General features: G+C 34.0%; 1 protein-coding gene and 1 pseudogene across 1 annotated transcript; one reads left to right on the top strand and one right to left on the bottom strand.

Annotated features, from left to right (window-relative positions):
- Positions 1 to 5,480: 5,480 nt before the first annotated feature.
- Positions 5,481 to 6,169, bottom strand: LOC114389850 (annotated as a pseudogene).
- Positions 6,170 to 13,857: 7,688 nt separating this feature from the next.
- Positions 13,858 to 18,425, top strand: LOC114390881 (isoflavone reductase homolog). The gene is made up of 4 exons (XM_028351798.1): positions 13,858 to 14,254; positions 16,903 to 17,143; positions 17,562 to 17,765; positions 18,023 to 18,425. Exons 1-4 carry the CDS (start codon positions 13,925 to 13,927, stop codon positions 18,184 to 18,186), a joined length of 939 nt encoding a protein of 312 aa, XP_028207599.1. The 5' UTR covers positions 13,858 to 13,924; the 3' UTR covers positions 18,187 to 18,425.
- The last annotated feature ends 369 nt before the right edge of the window (positions 18,426 to 18,794 follow it).

Here is an 18,794-nt window from a genome sequence, read left to right as displayed (position 1 = left end):
CCTCGCAATGTTTGTACCGTGTGATTGGTACCTGTGATGATCGCGAACCTTTGTTCGTGGGAGCAGAATGACAGCAGTAGTGGACGAGAAGTGAGATTCTTTTATGGAGTCGTCGAGGCGACGTGATGATGTTGGGATTATTTTGGGAGAGAGTTGTGTTTTGTTAATCAACTCCTCTATAGCTGGTTCCGTAATTCTTTTTGTTGATTTGAATATGTAAATCACAAATTTAATTATATGTATGAACAAATTTATTTTCCACTATGTGAATGATGTGTACTAGGTAGGGGTGGGAATAGGCCAGGTCGGCCTACAGGGGCCTACGACCTGACCTACATAAAGTTTGGTCTGAACTGACCTATTTAATTAAAAGGTTAGGCTCAGGCTTTTTTAAAAGCCTATTAAATTAAATAGACCAGGCTTAGGCTTATTAAAAAGCGAATGAATAGGCAATTTAGTCCCTGAGATTGTACCCATTTTGCATATTAGTCCCTAACATAATGTTAAATTCAAAATAGTCCTTATCTTTGCATAAGTGTTGCAAAATAGTCCTTCCGTTAAATTTTAAAGTAACGCCGTTAGTGAGGTCAATTTTAGTGCCACGTGGACTATCCAACGTGGCACTAAAGGATGGCGTGGCATGACACGTGGACGTGTCTCCTAAAAGATGCCACGTCATTTAATGATAACAAAACGAGTAAATAGAAATAATCCTTGGATTGATCAGAAAATCCTTTCAATTGGCTAGAACCCGTTACTTGAATGATATCCATTAATGTGTAACAAAAAACTTATATACCATGGATAATCCATCAACAAGTAGGGACCGCTTTAAATGCTCATATCTATCTATGCCACCAAATAAAACTATATAGTCATCACACCATTTTCCAAGTTCTTTGAGCAAATGATTACGAACCAAAGACCATTAATCTTCACCCAAATCTAATAAGGCAGCAATTACACGATATCCATAATTACCATCAGCTTTGACATCAACAATGTCTTCAATGAAATCTTGCATGCATGGATGAATTGATCCTACATTGGCATGTTCCTCTTCGGTTTTGTGTGTTCAAACGATGATCCAGACCATTTCAGTGTGGAGGAGCTATCTTGCACCTAATGTAATGCATCCACATACTCAAAGTAAGACAAATCATGCTTCGTTGATCTTTGTTATTTGGTCATTCGTTTCTTTTGAACACCTTTTGTTTTCACCTTTTAAGGAGGAGCACACATTGAAGTTAGATTAGGGTATGCAAGTTCTCGAAGTTTACTCCTTAGAGTCACTTTACCACATATATCAATATCTTCAAATTGCTTGAATATGGCTTCCAACTCTTGGATTATGCAGACTTCGAACTCAGATAAACCTTGGTACGAAAAACTTAGCCTCTTCCAAAACATATGGACTGTGTCAAGTGGTATGCTACCAACAGCATATTTAGCTAGCTCACATGCATATGGGAGACCATGAGTAGTTCTCATGATGCATCCACAACGAGAACTGTCGATGTCAGCATAATTCACTCGCTCTAACATGGCAGCAATATGATTTAACGCATATCTTGATATTGTGCCAATTAGTCTATTGTATAAGGTAACTTTAAAAACATGTTTGACCACATGTGTGCTTCTCTCAAAAGATGCCTTTATTTAACTATGTTGCAAAGTGATCATGTTGCTCATGGCATCCTAAACACTAAATAGGTCTCCAAGGCTATTCTGGAGTAGTCTCTTTAAGGTCCAATGTGCAAACTCAACCCTGCCTTTAAAAAGGCAAAGAATTATTTTCATCCATTAATGTGTTCTTATAAAAACCAATATAGATTAACAATTTTCGTACATGTTAGTTGTTGTGTTTCCTAGATGCATCACATTATTCGTCCACGCTTTTACAAATCTTAGTCTATGGGGGAATCAACCATGTGTCTTTCAAATAGTCAACAAACATTGACCATGGTGAGCCAGCAATTTCAAACTTCATAAGACGGTCATCATACTTTATCTCAGTAGGACAATCACATGCTTCCATCACATAGTCTCATGCATTTTTTTGACCTACATACATTTACATTTTGCCCTAACATTCTTATCAATATGAAACCTACACAACAAGTTAGTTGACTTAGGGAACATAGTTTTCATTGCATTCATCAATGTTGAATCTCTGTCAGTAACAATTACTTAAGGGATTGTATCACATCTCATAAAAATACCTTTAAACTGTTCAAAAGCTCAAACAACATTTGTTTATACGTTCGCTCTCAAAATAGGCAAATGCAGCTGAAAATGTTATCCCAGTAGGTGTCACACTAACAATGTCAAGTAAAAGCAGTATGTATCTATTTGTTTTGTATGTACTATCTATGAGGAATACCAAATGACATGCTTACTTAAATTTACCGCATCTGGATGTGTTCAAAATATATCATGTACAACATCTTCATCCTTCAGTTTATGTCAATGAATATACATATCACAATCAAGTAGCTTCATTAATTGTCGCATTTCAGTATTATTGTCTCTTATAGAAGAAAAATATGTATATCTTGCATTGTAGACTTGCTTCTTTGTTTTACAATTGTTGGTGTCGTTCTCCTTCAAAGTGAGAAGAATATTTTTTGGTTTTACCATTGACTTTGCAGGAGAGGTCACCATCACCCTCGATGATGTGCATCGTTGTTACATCTACCCGTTACAGGCGTCTTCCATAGCTTTGAGGCTCTTCATGTAAACCAAGTCATGGACTTGTTAGTTGACTTGCTTGAAGTCAATTCACAAGAACCAAGAGATGAGACATTGCAATGTAATGGGGAATATGTTCGGCCATCCTGACTGCGAGATATTTATCATAGCAAATGTGACGTAGGACAGTGGACCGTAGCAGCTCAAGCATATCTTTTGCATTTGGTAGGTTGCACACTCTTTGCTAACAAGAATGCTCACACGTGCATGTGGTATTTTTGGATGCATTTCATGACCTCAGCCAAACTGGAAGCTACGCATGGGGAGTTGCTGCATTGGTCCATATGTATGAGAATTTGAATGATGCATCAAAGAGAAGCACCAGACAACTTGTAGGATATATCACACTTTTACAAGTATTTCTAATTTATTTTAAATTTAATTTTTAGTTTTGTAGTTTATATTAAGTATTGTTTTGAATTTTTTTTGTCTTTTAAATATGTGCAGTGTTGGATCTATGAGCATTTTCCTATTTCTGCTTCTTTTATTGTTGCTGAAGATTATCATGAGAGGAAACCACGTGCTTACCATTGAAAATCTAGGAAGGCATTACAAGTGTCGACATATCGTAAGGGTTGGATAGATTGACGTTTGATGTTGTGTGTTGGATTCCTTATGGTGATCATCGTTGATGTGCCATTATTTTCTCCTATTTCTTAACCTTTTTTGCACCATTTTAAGTACTGATTAATTTTAATTGTCAAATTAATTAAGCAGTTTTATTATTTGGGCCCATTCAGCTAATTTGATGTTTTTAATCTAATTTCAGGAATTAATGAAGCATTGGGCTTGAATCCAGAATTGGGCTTGGATTTGAAGAGGACAGACTATTTTATTCTACAAAATTAGATCTTATCTTATCTTATCTAGATATTATTTAGATTTGATCTCATCTAGATATTATTTCATCTAGATCTTATCTTATCTTATCTTATCTAGATTTGATTTGATTTTATTTATGGGCTTGGATTTAAAACAGATTTGTAAGCTTTGGGGCTGGAAAACTATATAATAGCACCAAGGTTCTAGTTTAGGCTCTATCTCCTCTCTCCTCTCTCTCTCTCTCTTCTCTCTCCCCTATTTTCATTTTCTAGTTTTAGGCTTTTTCTTTGAGACATTTTTTCGTTTTGCAATTCCAGTAGCAATAAAATTTCGTTCTTCAATTTATAATTTCGTTATCTATTGATTAATGGAAGGCTAAGTCCCCAGTGTTGCTTTCTCTTGAGGATCAAGCGCAGTTCTCTTTGAGGTTCTATTATTACTGTTAAATTTTGTTCAGTTTTTCCTCTTCACTAATTACTCTAAATTTGTTGCTATTAATCCATGCATGCTTAGTGCTTGATTAATTGTCTTTGCGCTTAATTTACGTTCATGCTTAATGATCGTTCATGAGTAATTGGTGTATGTGTTGCTTAATCACATAATGAATGCCTTATGTTAAATTTCGCTTAGTAATTTAATTTAGGGTTGAATTAAGTGGTTAAATTGATAAAGGATAAATTCTCGCAACCTAGGATAAGGGACTTGCTTGTGAATCAAGGGGAAGCAACGTATTTTAATTCTGATATTTTTCTAATTCAATTTTATTCGTTATTTAATTTACAAAAGCAAACAACCCCCCCCCCCCCCCCAATTTGTTATTATTTCCTACTATCTGTTATGAACATTTGGTTTATCATTGCTCGTTGGGAAACGACCTAGGATCACTTCCTAGTTACTACATTTTAATATTTATTTGATTCGGGTACGGCCTCGATCAGTCGTGCATTCAGAGAATTTGAGTTGATCTCATTATTTTTCGAACATATCAGATGCGGTCCATCTATTGTCATACACCGATCAGAGAGGGTTGTGCGAAAGTTTGGTTATGTGTAGACCCTTCCTCCACACCTTGCTGCTCCATCTTTATCTATAGAGGATATTGATGATAGATGGATTTAATTTTCTGAATACCTTGCACCAGTGGTTCAAATTTGCGTTGCTCCTAGACAGTGTGTAGCAGACTACATGGAGTGGTTCTACATGATATCTCATCCCTTCATGAGTTCAACACAACCTAAGGATCCTCCAAGACATCCACCTATGGTGCATGATGATACATTTATTAAACTAGATCTTCCTTAGTAGCTAGTTGCCACAACGGTTATGCTAGAACAACCTGCAGTTGCACCTATTGATGCAGACATGCCTCGACATGTACTGGTATAATATATTTTGAATTCTCATTGTTAGTCATTTTATGTATCATGCATTAAATATTTACTTTTTACCTTGTTGTCAATGTCGTAGGAGGTTTGTCAAGCAATAGCAGAAAGGTTGGAACGCTTCATCAACCTGAGGGTAGTCACTCAAGGAACAAAAGCATACACTATGACCGATACACATGACCGTAAGTTTCTTACGGATTGGTAATTCGTAAGTTATATAAAACTTACGGATTATCAATCCATAAATTTTATATAACTTATGGATTGATAATCAGTAAGTTTTATACTGGAAAAAAAAACTAAATTGAAATTGCAAACGTTTGCCGTTAACAGCCACACCAACCACCACCACAACCACCATTTGCCAAAGAACCACCGTAACAATGCACCTCGACCAAAGTAGATGCGACAACGAATGAGCACCTCTCACAAGAATGAAGGCAAAGAAGAATGAATGAATGAATGGTGTGTAAATAAGGAAAACAAAGAAGAAGTTATAAAGGAGGGGTAGTTTCGAGATTTTCAAATATTGTTGGGTGCACAAAGCAATGCCCTGCGAAAAGTGAGATAATGGGCATTAGGAATTGACGAAGGACTAATCCCAACACCAAGTTTGTTCTCAAAAGAGTCATAACATGCAATTGCACCAAGTCCATTACTAGGCCTTATAATTGATGAAAAAGGCATATTACTAGTGTGCTCAATCATGGATTTGTTAACATGTTTTTCAATGTTCTTCTTGTGCTCCTAAATAGAGGCCTTTAATTAGAGCAACTCATGAAATCCAAGCTCATCAACGGGACTCTCCCACCAAAATTGCCTCTACTTAGCTTTCCTCACATGGTCTAGGTCATCTCCTTGCTTCTTTTCAATCTCCAAATGGTTGAAAACCTGAGTGAGTTGCATGTTGAGATCACGAACAATGGCGTTTCAGTGTGCCTCAATAAGGTGGTGGGCACTAGACTCTTGTGGAGAATTCTGTGTGGTGTAACGATCAATGAGGGACTCGACTTCTAGATGGCCGAAAGAAAATGCCTTATTAGGTGGAGAGAAAACCATAATAGCGATCTCTACCTCACAAAGGGTGCAAAGCTCACTAGCTTTCTTGAACGGTCCCAAACAACGCTTAGAGAATGTAACTTGCAAATGACTCTTTTTGGGTATTTTCTCAATTTTTGGCGACCTAAGCTTGACTTTTTATTCCTTAACATGATCGAAAGAAGAAAAATTAATAAAGAGAGGAAGAAAAGAAACAAAGCCAAATTCTTCTTTTGGCATTGGACTCCTATAGTGAAAACTAACGTTAATTATGAAATAACAACAGCCACAATAGAACAGGAGGGGTTGAATATTGTATATATCAAATACAATAACTTTTTATAACTTTTAGAACAAATATGCACAGAAAAGCAAATGTATGGTAAGTCACCAATGAAGAGAAAAACAGGTTTTAATTAGGACAGGTTTGATCGTCTAATGACTTAATAAGAGTCTTTAAAAAAAATTCAAATAAATACTTGGCATTAAAAAAATTGACAGAGAGTACTAATAGAATGCTTAATAAACCATTAAGGAGAAAAGTAGAAAAATTTGGATTATACTGGTTCACTAAACTTAAGCTATGTCCAGTTCTCTTTTACTCAACAATAAAGGGTTTCAATAATCAAAACTTGATTACAAAACAAGTATTTTGACCTGTCACTCCTAACTATAAAATTATTTTTAATACCACTTCTGGTACTGTCTTAGACTCTCCCAAAATCTAAGAAACCCAAGTATTGTTTAAGATTAAGTTACTCCTGGCTTTCAACAATAGTAGTTTGAATATAAGTATTTAATAACACTCAATGAGTGAATAAAAAATAAATTTCAAATACAAGATAACTTAGTTATGCAAAGGGTAAATAAATGAAAGTTTAAACCAGTCATCTAGTGGTTTCAGTAGAGTATTGCTTCAAAGATATTTTTGTTATCTCGTTATAATAATTCGTCCTTTCTTTTTTAGTAGAGATTTCCTTTTATAGACTTCAGAGAAAGATCCGTTACAGGATTTGTGTTGATTCCTTCAAAAGATCGTTGTCCCATAATGGGAGATAAGGCTACATGTCATGCTTTAATTTCTGAGGAAATGGGCAATGGTAGAAATAGTGCCATATGTTCCTTGTACTTAATGAAAGTGACCTCAAAGGAATATTTTGTAAAGACCTTTTATTCTCTTTTATTTATCTTTTCCTTAAATTCAAATGTTAGCAATTCAAACTAAAGAGAGGAAAAATGACTTTGTATAAGATAGAACACATGTACTTCCCTTTTCTGGCTATCACAGATTGATCATTTCAAAAGAATGTGTTAGTCTTTTACTAGCTGGACGCAAGAGATTGAAAAAAATGATGGTACTGACAAACCAAGAGGGGGATGAATTGTTTTTCAAAACAAAATGAACTTTTAAAACCAGAGTTACAAAAAATTCTTTGCGCAGATCGTATCACAAAACTTTGATAAACCAAACTTAATCAATATTGAATCAATCCACCCTTTTACGCAAGATCCTTTGTTAAAGTTTTTTCTTTCATAAAGATATTTTCTTGAACCTTTAGTAAATTGATTAGGACTAGAATGAGAAAGAAATATAAGATCAAGCGAAGAAGTACACAACTTTTTATGCTGGTTCACTCTCTATCACTAGAGAAGCTAATTCAGTTATCTAATTCAAACCCGAATTAGATTTCCACTATGCATACATAATTCTTACAAGAAATCACAAGCAATCTCAAGTCCCACCCCGAAAAAAGAGACTTAGGCACCCAACACTAGGGTCCTCTATGAATAAGAGCCTAAGAGAAACCTACCATTGGCCCAAACTAGAAACACCTATTCCAACATCCTTTCAGAAATTCATGCACAAATAAGAAATGTAGAAAACCATACACAAAAAACTAGAGCAAAGATAGATACAACCTGATCAATCATTTCCACAAGACCTTGCTTTGACTGAATGAGGTATCTTCTTGAACTCAAGAAAGTATCATAACTCACTTATCACAAAAGATCTTCATAATCAAAAGATTAGAAGTTATGAGTCACTGTATCTAAGCCCTTTTCTTCTCTTCTTTCTTTAACTAATATCAAGACGTGATTCTAGCTCATTCAGAAGCTAAATATGTTGTGTTATTAGAGAGAACACAGGGTGGCTATTTATAGAGAAAATAGTTATAATCGCATGTAATTGATTAAATCTACAAGGTAATCAATTAATTAAATGAAGTAATCGATTAGATTAGATTATCTTTTTAATCGATTAAAGTGTTCTTCCCAAAAACTGGAAACAACTCAAGAATAATGTAATCGATTAGATACTCAAAGTAATTGATTAAAGTGTTCTTGTTTACTTCTGAAACACTTGTAGAAAGAGAAGTACTTAATTTTATCACATGGTAATCGATTAAAGCAGAGACTCCTGAATAACTCAGTCATTGTCTCAAAAACAACTATGTAATCGATTACGATAGGTTGTAATCGATTAAACCAATACGAAACATAACTTTGCAAGCTTAAAGCAACTTGTGTAATCGATTACGATAAGGTTGTAATCGATTAAAATAGAGTTTTTCCTTTTGAAGAAATTTCTAACTCACATGATAATGCATGATGTACAAATGATATGATATAGGCTAAGATGCAACGTATAAGATAACAATCAATACAAATGCCACTCAAGAGAGTTGGGCATGTAAAATACAAAACTTCTTCAAGCTTCAAGACTAAGTCTTCATGTTGTTCCCCCTATCTCTAACAGACTTAACAAGACGCGGTGCATAACACTAATTACCATAATGAATGGACGCAAGAGTTGACCTCTGAGGAATATTTTGTGAAGATATTCTATTCTCTTTTATTTTATCTTTTCCTTAAATTCAAATGTTAGCAATTCAAAATAAAGAGAGACAAAATGACTTTGTATAAGATAGAACATGTGTACTTCCCTTTTCCCACTATTACAAATTGACCATTTCAAAAGAATGTGTTAGTCTCTTACTAGTTGGACGCAAGAGTTAACAAGATGCAGTGTATAACGTTGATTACCATAATAAGTAGACACTCTTTGGTTTTAACGCGTTGGAAACTAGTTTAAATGATTAACAGAGCATTTTCTCTTGGAGTATGGATGATCCGTGCAGAATATAGTTAAATCCTTTAACAAGTTGATCTTGTCCACTTGTCAAAAACTCGTTAGAATATCAATAATTTATACTTATTATTATTCATCAAAATCCAAGATAAATGAAAAGAGTGGTCGTCAATACCTAATAATCTTCCTCTTTTTTATGATGAAAAATAATAAATTTTGATTTATAAAATATAATTAGAGTAAAATGAATGTAATGCATTTAAACTCCTTAAAATCAAAATTCCTTATTTTCCCTCTGTTGTCATAAGAAAAAAAGGGTTTAAAGAGATAAATAGTATGGACATCATAGTCATTTTTGAGTTGGAAATGGTGGTGGAGGTTGAGTAGGTGGGGGTGAAGATGAGGAAGTGGAGGTGTTGGGGCAAAGGTGTGTGGTGAAGGTTCAAGAGGTTGAGGTGCAAGTGCAGGTACGATTACAGGTGCAACAACAGCTCCAAACATCGACATTTGAGCTTGTTGAATGTTTTGGAGAAGGATAACACCAAGGTTGGAGAATTGTGTTGTGATAGCATTCTGCATGGAGAGCCTAAATTGCTCATTTTCTTGGCGTTGGCGTTCAACAAATGACTCTATAGCCATCCTAATCATGTCTTGCACTTGATCCCTTGTGACAACAGTAGGTTGTGCGCATTTTAGAGGAGCATTTCCTAAACTAGTGGAGTAAACAATGATGACATTTGGTTCACTCTTGTCTCTTGAGGTAACTTCATTTGAGGTTGTTGACTGCTTGGACATAGGTTCTAGGAAGTGATGTACAACCTTATCAGCTATGGTCGCATTGGATAGCTTAGGTGTTTTGTCCATGATAATAGGGTTGATAAGATCAATAATGACCTCATGTACAATGGTATCATCCACAACTTTAGTAGACACTTCAACTTGGACAAAAACATCTTTGTCTTTCACGACAACAACAACTAATGTTTCTTCTTCTTCTTCAGCTTTCTTCTTTTTCTGACCTTCATGGAGTTAAGTCACGTGAGATATCATCTACTCTTTACTCATCTTCTTGAGGTTGTAGGTCCTCTCATATTGAATAGTAAGAAGTTGATGTAGACGCTGAATAAAAAAAATAGTTGTCGATGTCCTTTATAAAAAAGAGACATGCATCATCAAAGTGATACTTCCTAACTAGACGTAACACATGAATGACGTCATGGTGCACAATGTTGTCACTTCCATCATAACCAGAGGTGGAGGCTTTTAGAGTGTCCATCCACACGATCTGATTCTAGAAAGTCTTGGCATCATAAGCATCAGGAGTGCGAAACAGTTTCTTCCCATTGAATAGTGAACTCCAATTTCAAGGGTAGTTGACTACTTCCACCTTCATCTGCCTTGAGGGAATCTCTTCATTGTAGTACAACTTGAAGCCTTTCTTTTTTGGCAACATCCCACATAGGTAGTCATGGACATATCTTGTCAGCAACGATCTTGACATTGATGGCCCTTGAGATGTGCAGTCCAGGAGAATAGGCAATGGCTTGATCTCTCGCATGCATTTGTGCATAGACGTTTCCAAGAGAGGTGAGATCTTTTTGAGATAGGTGAAGATCTATTGGATGCATTGTAAAAGCTTTGTGAATGGCATCCAGAGATGCATCTTCTAATATTCGCTCTTTGGAGGTTTCACTTCAGGCGAAGGGTCTCTTTTGAGCTTCTCAAAAAGATCTTTAGGGATACTATTTTGTGTGCTTTTCTTATCCTTGCACTTTTGAAGATTTTTCCAGGCTTCTCTTGGTTTAACCTCCATTGATGGACGAACCCGTTGTTGGGTGCCAGGTGCAAGCCAATGCAGTTTCATCTTGATAACTTATGGTTGCACTTGACGTGTCTATTGTGGTAGTGGTAAATGAGCTATGGCATCTGTTGGAAGAGTCTTGAAGGCCTTAGATGGTGTGTGCTCATAGTTATACTTCTTTCATGTTGAGGCTTGGACAATGATGGTTTCCTTCTGAAGAGACTCAATGGATATGGACTCATGGAAGGAAGATTCAGATATTGGATTACCAATAACGAATGCTAAAGGAAATCTTTGAGCATTTGTCAATGGTTCCTTTTGTTGAATAGCTCTTTTGAACTTCTCGAGATTAATTGGGGATGGAGGTGGATGCGGTTGTGTTGAGGGAACTTGACTCTTGTGGAGAAGAGAGATAGAAGTATCGTCAGTAGACTCACTATCTGAGAAAGATAAGGCTAGAACCTCCTTATTCCCGGTGAAGGAGACTGCCCACTTTTTCTCGCCAATCTTGGGATTGGCTTAAGTAGCTTTTGTCTTAATGTGTCTGGGAATGGTAGAAGGAATGACAACTTCTTTGAGTTCTGGAGTTGGTTGGACAGTCTTTTCTCGTTTTGGAGTAGGGGCACTCAGAGCTGCAACCTTTCTCTTTTAGAGATCTATTTGTACAAATCCCTCGTTCTCTTCATCAATCTCACTTAGGTCCTTTAGCCTTTGAGGTATTGATGTTTCAATTATTGGACACACAGGAATGGACACATTAGATTGTGCATGTCTCTTCTTTATCCGATGCTCCCTTGAAAGTAGCTCCCCCTCTTTTTCCTCCTTTTTTGACTGTTTCCTTGTCTTCTTTTTCTTCTGTTGCTCAACAAGAATCTTTTGTATCTTCTTGGTACTCTCAAAGCTATTTAGACCTCAATCTTCATCAGTTATAACTTTGATGAGCCTCTTCTACTTCCTTTTGTTTATTGCGTCTAGGTCCACTTGAGAAGCCTCTTTTTGACTTTGTTCTAGAGCAACTTTCATAGCTTTTAGGTTAGTTTTGCTAAATTTGTGTTGTTTAGAATCAAGTGAACCCCCTTGGCTACTAGGGTATGCTTAGAATCATCTTCCATTTTGTTGAAGACGTGATGCACGCCTTGATCCCAAAGTAGCTTGCTGATGAGGGCAACATAATAGATGTCGTCCAGACCACCTAAGCCTTTCAGGTTTCTCAGAATGTTGATGTAGATGGTTTGAGGGAGATCAAATGGCAGATTCTCCATTAAGTTAAAGAGTAGAAACTTATGGAGATCTGACATGGTTGTTTTTTAGCATGCCTTATAAAGAACACTCTTGCTGGGAAGAGGTTGCCTTTCTTTTTGTTATAATAATTCATCCTTTCTTTTTTAGTAAAGACTGCTTTTTATAAACTTCAGAGAAACATCCATTATGGGGTCAATGTTGATTCCTTAAAAAGACCGTTGTCTCATACTAGGAGATAAGGCTACGTGACATGCTGTAATTTTCGAGGAAATGAGCAATAGTACAAATAGTGTCATGTGCTCCTCTTTCTTGATGAAAGCGACCTCAAAGTTAGTATTTTGTGAAGACCTTCTATTCTCTTCTATTTTGTCCTTTCCTTAAATTCAAATGTTAGCAATTGAAAATAAAGAGAGGCAAAATGAATTTTTATAAGATAGAATACATGTACTTCCCTTTTCTAACTATCATAGATTGATCATTTCAAAAGAATGTGTTAGTCTCTTACTAGTTGGACGCAAGATTTAACAAGACGTAGTGTATAATGCTGATTACCATAATGAATGAACATTTTTTGGTTTTAATTCATTGGACGCTAGCTTAAATAATTAAGAGATCATTTTCTCTTGGAGTGTGGATGATACATGCAGAATATAGTTAAATCCTTTAACACGTTGATCTTATTAACTTGTCAAAAACTCATTAGAATATCAGTAATTTATATTTATTGTTATTCATCAAAATTTAAGATAAATGAGAAGAGTGATCGTTCAAATCTGACAGAGTATATATGTTATTAAATCTTTGGGGTACAACTAACCTAATTGATTTTCCTTTTTATGTGTTTTATTTTTATTATTATTAGTCTTTAATGAGGAAATTATATAAATTTCGGGTCTTCATATGTGATTATGGTATGGGATGAAATTGGTAGTTATTATTCAAAGGTTTTAATTAACTTTTGTAATATTATCCGTTATGATGTTGAGTTCTTGATATTTTTTAACATATTATTGAGTTCTTGATATTAAAATTTTGTTTATAATTTTAAGTGAAATTTATATTAAAAATATCGCATAGAACTTGTGTTATTCGAAAGCCAAGTACTGGTGTGATATAATACAAAAAAAAAAAACATAGTGTAATATCAGTATTAACTCACTACCATTTAAAACTAAATATATCATTATTTGTCCGTTTTAAAAAGAAATTCACTAAAAAAATAAAAAATAAAAAAGCCCATGACCCTTTTTCTTGGTCAAAATTGGCTACCTCACCCACTGAATACAGTCAACTTACGCTCCAATGAAGTATACCCAGTTAGACTACAAATTCTTCTTGACATCTCCACCTACCCAGCTACCCCCACCTCGGTCAACTCACAATAGTTTAATTAATATAAAAAAACATATTATATTCTATTACTATTAACCACCTCTCCATTTTTTCTTTTTCCATTTCTTATTCTTATGTATTAATTGGTATATTATTTAATCCTACCATCAAACAGTGAATTAATTGGGTGAGATTATTTTAATTTAATTTTCAAATTCACGTCTTGAGTATAGAATCATTACGTTAAATACTTTAAAACAGAATTTTGTCGATTTTATTTTACTCAAACAGAATCATTTTTAATAAAAAAAAATACTTAATAATTAAAAAAATACATTATTTAATCCATCAAATTGAGGCAACTTGTTGTCAATAAAAGGAGAACCAAACCAGGGACCCAAAACATTGAGGTAGAACAACTGAAGAACCAACAAGAGGGGTATTGAGATTGAGATTCAAGTAATGGGGAAGAGCAAGGTTCTTGTGGTGGGGGGAACTGGGTACATAGGGAGGAGGATAGTGAGGGCAAGCCTGGCACTGGGCCATGAGACCTATGTGGTTCAGAGGCCAGAGTTGAGCCTCCAGATAGAGAAGCTGCAGAGGCTCCTCTCCTTCAAGAAGCAAGGTGCTCATCTCATTGAGGCCTCTTTCAATGATCACAAGAGCCTTGTTGATGCTGTGAAGCAGGTTGATGTTGTCATCAGTGCCATCTCTGGTGTTCACATCAGGAGCCACAGCATCACTCTGCAACTCAAACTTGTTGAGGCCATCAAAGAAGCTGGGAACGTTAAGGTTAGCTTTGAACCTTCTTTTTCTTGCTTTTTCTTTTGTTATTTCTTAAATGAATAGATATTAAAGCCACAGACAATTAGACTATTAAAATATAATTTGTTAAATACTTAGAGGAAAAAATTTTCATAATGATCTTATCTGCTTTAAATTAAGATTGTCTCATATAATAAAAGATAGATGTAATTTAGAAGAAAAAGAAAATAAAATTGTGATTTTTTATTTTAAGTTTGAATTTGGTTCTTTGATTTTTAAAAGTTTTACTTTAGGTTTTTATAGTGTTATAGTGAGGGCGAGCCCTGGTGCAGCGGTAAAGTTGTGCCTTGGTGACTTGTTGGTCATGGGTTTGAATCCGGAAATAGCCTCTTTGCATATGCAAGGGTAAGGCTGCGTACAACATCCCTCTTCCATACCTTCGCATAGCGAAGAGCCTCTGGGCAATGGGGTACGAAGTTTATGTTAGGTTAAATTAGTCTTTTTGTGAATTTTTTATTCTAATGATGTCAATGCTAACTTACGTGATAGTATAGTAGTATCTTGCAGTCAAAAAACCTACGTGATATATTTCTTAGTTTATTACGTGTTACTGTGAGTGTCTTTACTGTGATATTCAGTCACTAAAAATGTAAGTCGTTAATTAACTACGTTAGTTCAATTAAAATTTAAGAATTCAGAGTTTTGAATGAAACAATATGGAAATTTCAGAAATTTATTTAAAATTTCTCTAATTTCAAGAACCTGTGTTATAGTGCTTAACACTTTTATTTTTCGTCTAAAAACACATTTTTTTTAAGTGTAGTGTTTAACACTTTTATTTTTTCGTCTAAAAATGCACCTTTTTTTTTTAAGTGTAGTGCTTAACACTTTGATTTACTCTCTCTCTCTCTTTTTATTTCTTTAATTGAAAGATATTCATGCCATCTGAAAAATAGAAAGGCACTAATGGTAGATTTCGCTTTCAAGTATACAGCTGCACTTCGATTAGATCAGTGATTTATTGTATGTGTATGTTTAGTTTTATATAGAGTCATTTTCCATTTCGTACAAATGTTTGTTTTTCTTAAACCAATTATGATATATGAATTATATGATCTAATAAGTCAAATCAAGAAAATAAACGTTTTAAAAATATAATTCCGTACTAATTGGGGGTGGTGTGTGCATGAAAAAAAAATACGTTTGCTCCTTTATTTATACTAATTTCCAAAATTTTAAAATACATTGATATGATTTTATTAAATTTTAACATATATGAAAAATATAATTTGCTTGAATGTTTCTTACAAAAGAATATACAGAGTAATTATTTTCAAAGGACAAACGAATATTTGTCTAATAAATATGTAAAATAGTAAATTATTACATTTTTAAATTTTAAAAACAATATCATTCAAATTTGAGATTTTCTAAGTCTTCGTTTTGCACGTGGAATGATTCCCTTACCTACCGCACGGCATAAAGACATAGTCCACCGCTGATTAGAAAATAAAAAAACATTCAAGTTATAATTTGTTACGTTTTTTTTTTTTTCTTTTAACTTTCACGAAATCAGATCAGATGCTTGACATAGTTTGTTAATGAAAAAATAGAATTTTTTATATTAAAAAAAAAGAGAAAAAAGAATAAATGCCATGTGTGAGTATAACGTCTCTCCCACTGGCTAATGCCAGGAATCAGAGGTAAACCACGTATTTTAACCAAAATACACGTAACTTTTTTTCAAGGCAAATACACATGACTTCTTAATACTCTTGATCAATTATTTTGATTCCTTGGAAAATTAGATACTTCTTGTTACCCACTACAAGAGAATAACGTGATAAAAGGATATAAAAAAATAAATAAATTCTAAATAATAATAATTATTGGTCATATATATTAAAACTTTTTCATAATTTCATATTTCTAATGATAATATGTAGAGTTGTTATTTTTTTTATCCCTTTCATAACATGATCATCATTCACATAATATAATGTTCTGTCCCACTTGAACTAGTTATAATTTTTTTATTTATTTTTAAATAATATTTGAGTAATTTATAATATCGTATTACTTTGTTCATACAATATTTTTTACATTTTTTTCTACCTTTTTTCCATCACATTACTCACTTACCTCAGTTTTATCTCTTTCCTTCCTCTCTCTCTCTCTCTCATTACATAAAAATATGCTCATTTATTGTATGAATACAATTTCTGTTTAGTGTTAGGTTATATGCATAATTTTAAACTTTTAAAATCCAAACACAGAACTGTGCTTGCTTAGTGATTGTGTAGGCTTGTTTGATGTTAGTTTTACACCTGTAAACGCTTATTGCTTTTTTATTTTCCAATGAATAGCAAAAAAAAAAAAAACATCATTTTTCTACCTTTTTTTTCTAAAATGAAGCTCTTCAGCAATTTAAACAAAATTTGAGTGCGTTATATGGGTATGTATACAATTTTTTATCTTTGCATTTTACACCATTTGCATTAATGAAATCACATGATTGGTAGCTCCATCAATAATTTTTGTTTCCAAATAGTCATAATCATATAAATATGTGGACACTAATTACTAAACAATATTGCAAAACTTTTTTTTGTCTTTCCCTCTTCTAAACAATATTGTACAACCTTTTTTTTTTGTTTGTTTGCCTTTCCCTGTAGCGTTTCTTGCCTTCTGAATTTGGCCTAGACCCAGCAAGGATGGGGCATGCATTAGAACCAGGAAGGGTAACATTTGAAGACAAAATGGCTGTAAGGAAAGCAATAGAGGAAGCTAATATCCCTTTCACTTACATCTCCGCAAACCTCTTTGCTGGATACTTTGCTGGCAGCCTCTCTCAGATGGGGTCTTTTGTGCCACCAAGGGACAAGGTGCATCTCTTTGGAGATGGCACACTCAAAGGTACCTATAATAATATAATTGCAATAAGGTTTTCAGTCAATACCAAGGTTTTTAAAAAACAAGCGGGTCATACACATATAACAATTTAATACATCATTTTTATGTCTATTTCTCACCATCACATCATTTATTACATCTCAAATTTATCTTAGTCCAATTTATTCTACAAATAATATTTCTGTTTAAAAACTTATTTGTAAATATAATTGCAGCTGTGTGGCTATTTTTGAGTCTCTCTGATCATAATTGTGGTCACATCATTTACATTTGTTTACAATTTTTTTCAACACCACTACAACGAGACCTCAATTGCAATTTAAAACCTTGGCCAATACCAAACTTAATCAAAATAGTTATATTTTATTTTATTATGTCAACAAGATGGTTAGTCATTATGGCATTTCTGTGATGATTGCAGCTATTTTTCTGGATGAAGATGATGTTGCAACATATACAATCAAGGCAATAGATGATCCACGAACCCTTAACAAAACATTGTACCTAAGGCCTCCAGAAAATATTATCTCTCAAGCAGAGCTTATTGGAATTTGGGAGAAACTTATTGGAAAGGAACTAGAGAAGACATACATACCTCCAGAAGGCTTTCTTACAACACTGAAAGGTAATTATGTACATAACTTTTCGTATTTTGTTGATCCTAATCCAAATCGCCTTCAAGGTAAGAAATACACAACCAACAGGATAGGATCACATACAAGATAACATTATCATATCCTATCAGCACAACAACCAACCGATTACAGCATTATCCTATCGTATCCTATCCTGACCACCGAATGACCCTCAATATTTATTTGAAAAGTAACATTATTTTCTTAGACAGTTTGTGATGTTTGGTCATGTGAATTTGATTTGCAGGGTTGGATTATAAACTTCAAGTAGGGATTGGACACTTTTATCATATATTCTACGAGGGATGTTTAGCAAATTTTGAAATTGGAGAGGAAGGAGAAGAAGCATCCAAGCTTTACCCTGAAGTGAATTACACACGCATGGACGAGTACCTAAAAATTTATGTGTAAAAGGAACTCATTCAGTAGGAGTTCAGTGATTCAAACAGGAACACGGTTTTTAGCTACAATAACCTTAATTTAAGGAGATGATTTTGTGATTATAATTCGATGGGGAAACTGGATTTTTCGGATCTTGAAATGTGAACGAGTTTAACTTTATCATTAATTTAAGCTCTGTTGTTTTTGAAAGGGTACGGAGACTTTACTTATAATTCGATATTGTCCTCATCCAAGAAGACGTTGAGAAACGAGTTTATTGGCTTAAGAGTTACAATATAAGTCTATTTTGATCTCGAAGGATGTTCTAATGCCGTGAAAAATTAATACCAAGTTAACACTTTCCAATTTACTACATAGGATCATAACAATCTAAATCAAGTTTTCTTTTAAAAAAAATAATTCTTAACCTAGTTCTACAAAGCATATAACCGTCACTTTAAGGCTTAAATAAAATACCGTTTGGTCATTGCAATTTACTGGTTTCTTTTTTATTTTAGTTCTTAAAAATTATATTTATTTTGATTTTCATCCTTATAACATTTTAGATAATATGTTTTTACTGTTTAAAGCATTATATAAAGTGTTTTAAGGAAAAAACACAAAACAAAACAAACATA

Source organism: Glycine soja, chromosome 16 (genome assembly GCF_004193775.1).
Source record: "Glycine soja cultivar W05 chromosome 16, ASM419377v2, whole genome shotgun sequence".
Classification (NCBI taxonomy): Eukaryota; Viridiplantae; Streptophyta; class Magnoliopsida; order Fabales; family Fabaceae; genus Glycine; species Glycine soja.
This window is presented reverse-complemented; position numbering and strand designations above follow the sequence as displayed.

Coding starts and splice junctions, on each gene's coding strand:
- LOC114390881 (XM_028351798.1), top strand. CDS start 13,925: ATGGGGAAGAGCAAGGTTCTTGTGGTGGGGGGAACTGGGTACATAGGG. Junction 14,255..16,902: donor AAGAAGCTGGGAACGTTAAG/GTTAGCTTTGAA, acceptor CTTTCCCTGTAG/CGTTTCTTGCCTTCTGAATT. Junction 17,766..18,022: donor CTTTCTTACAACACTGAAAG/GTAATTATGTAC, acceptor TTTGATTTGCAG/GGTTGGATTATAAACTTCAA.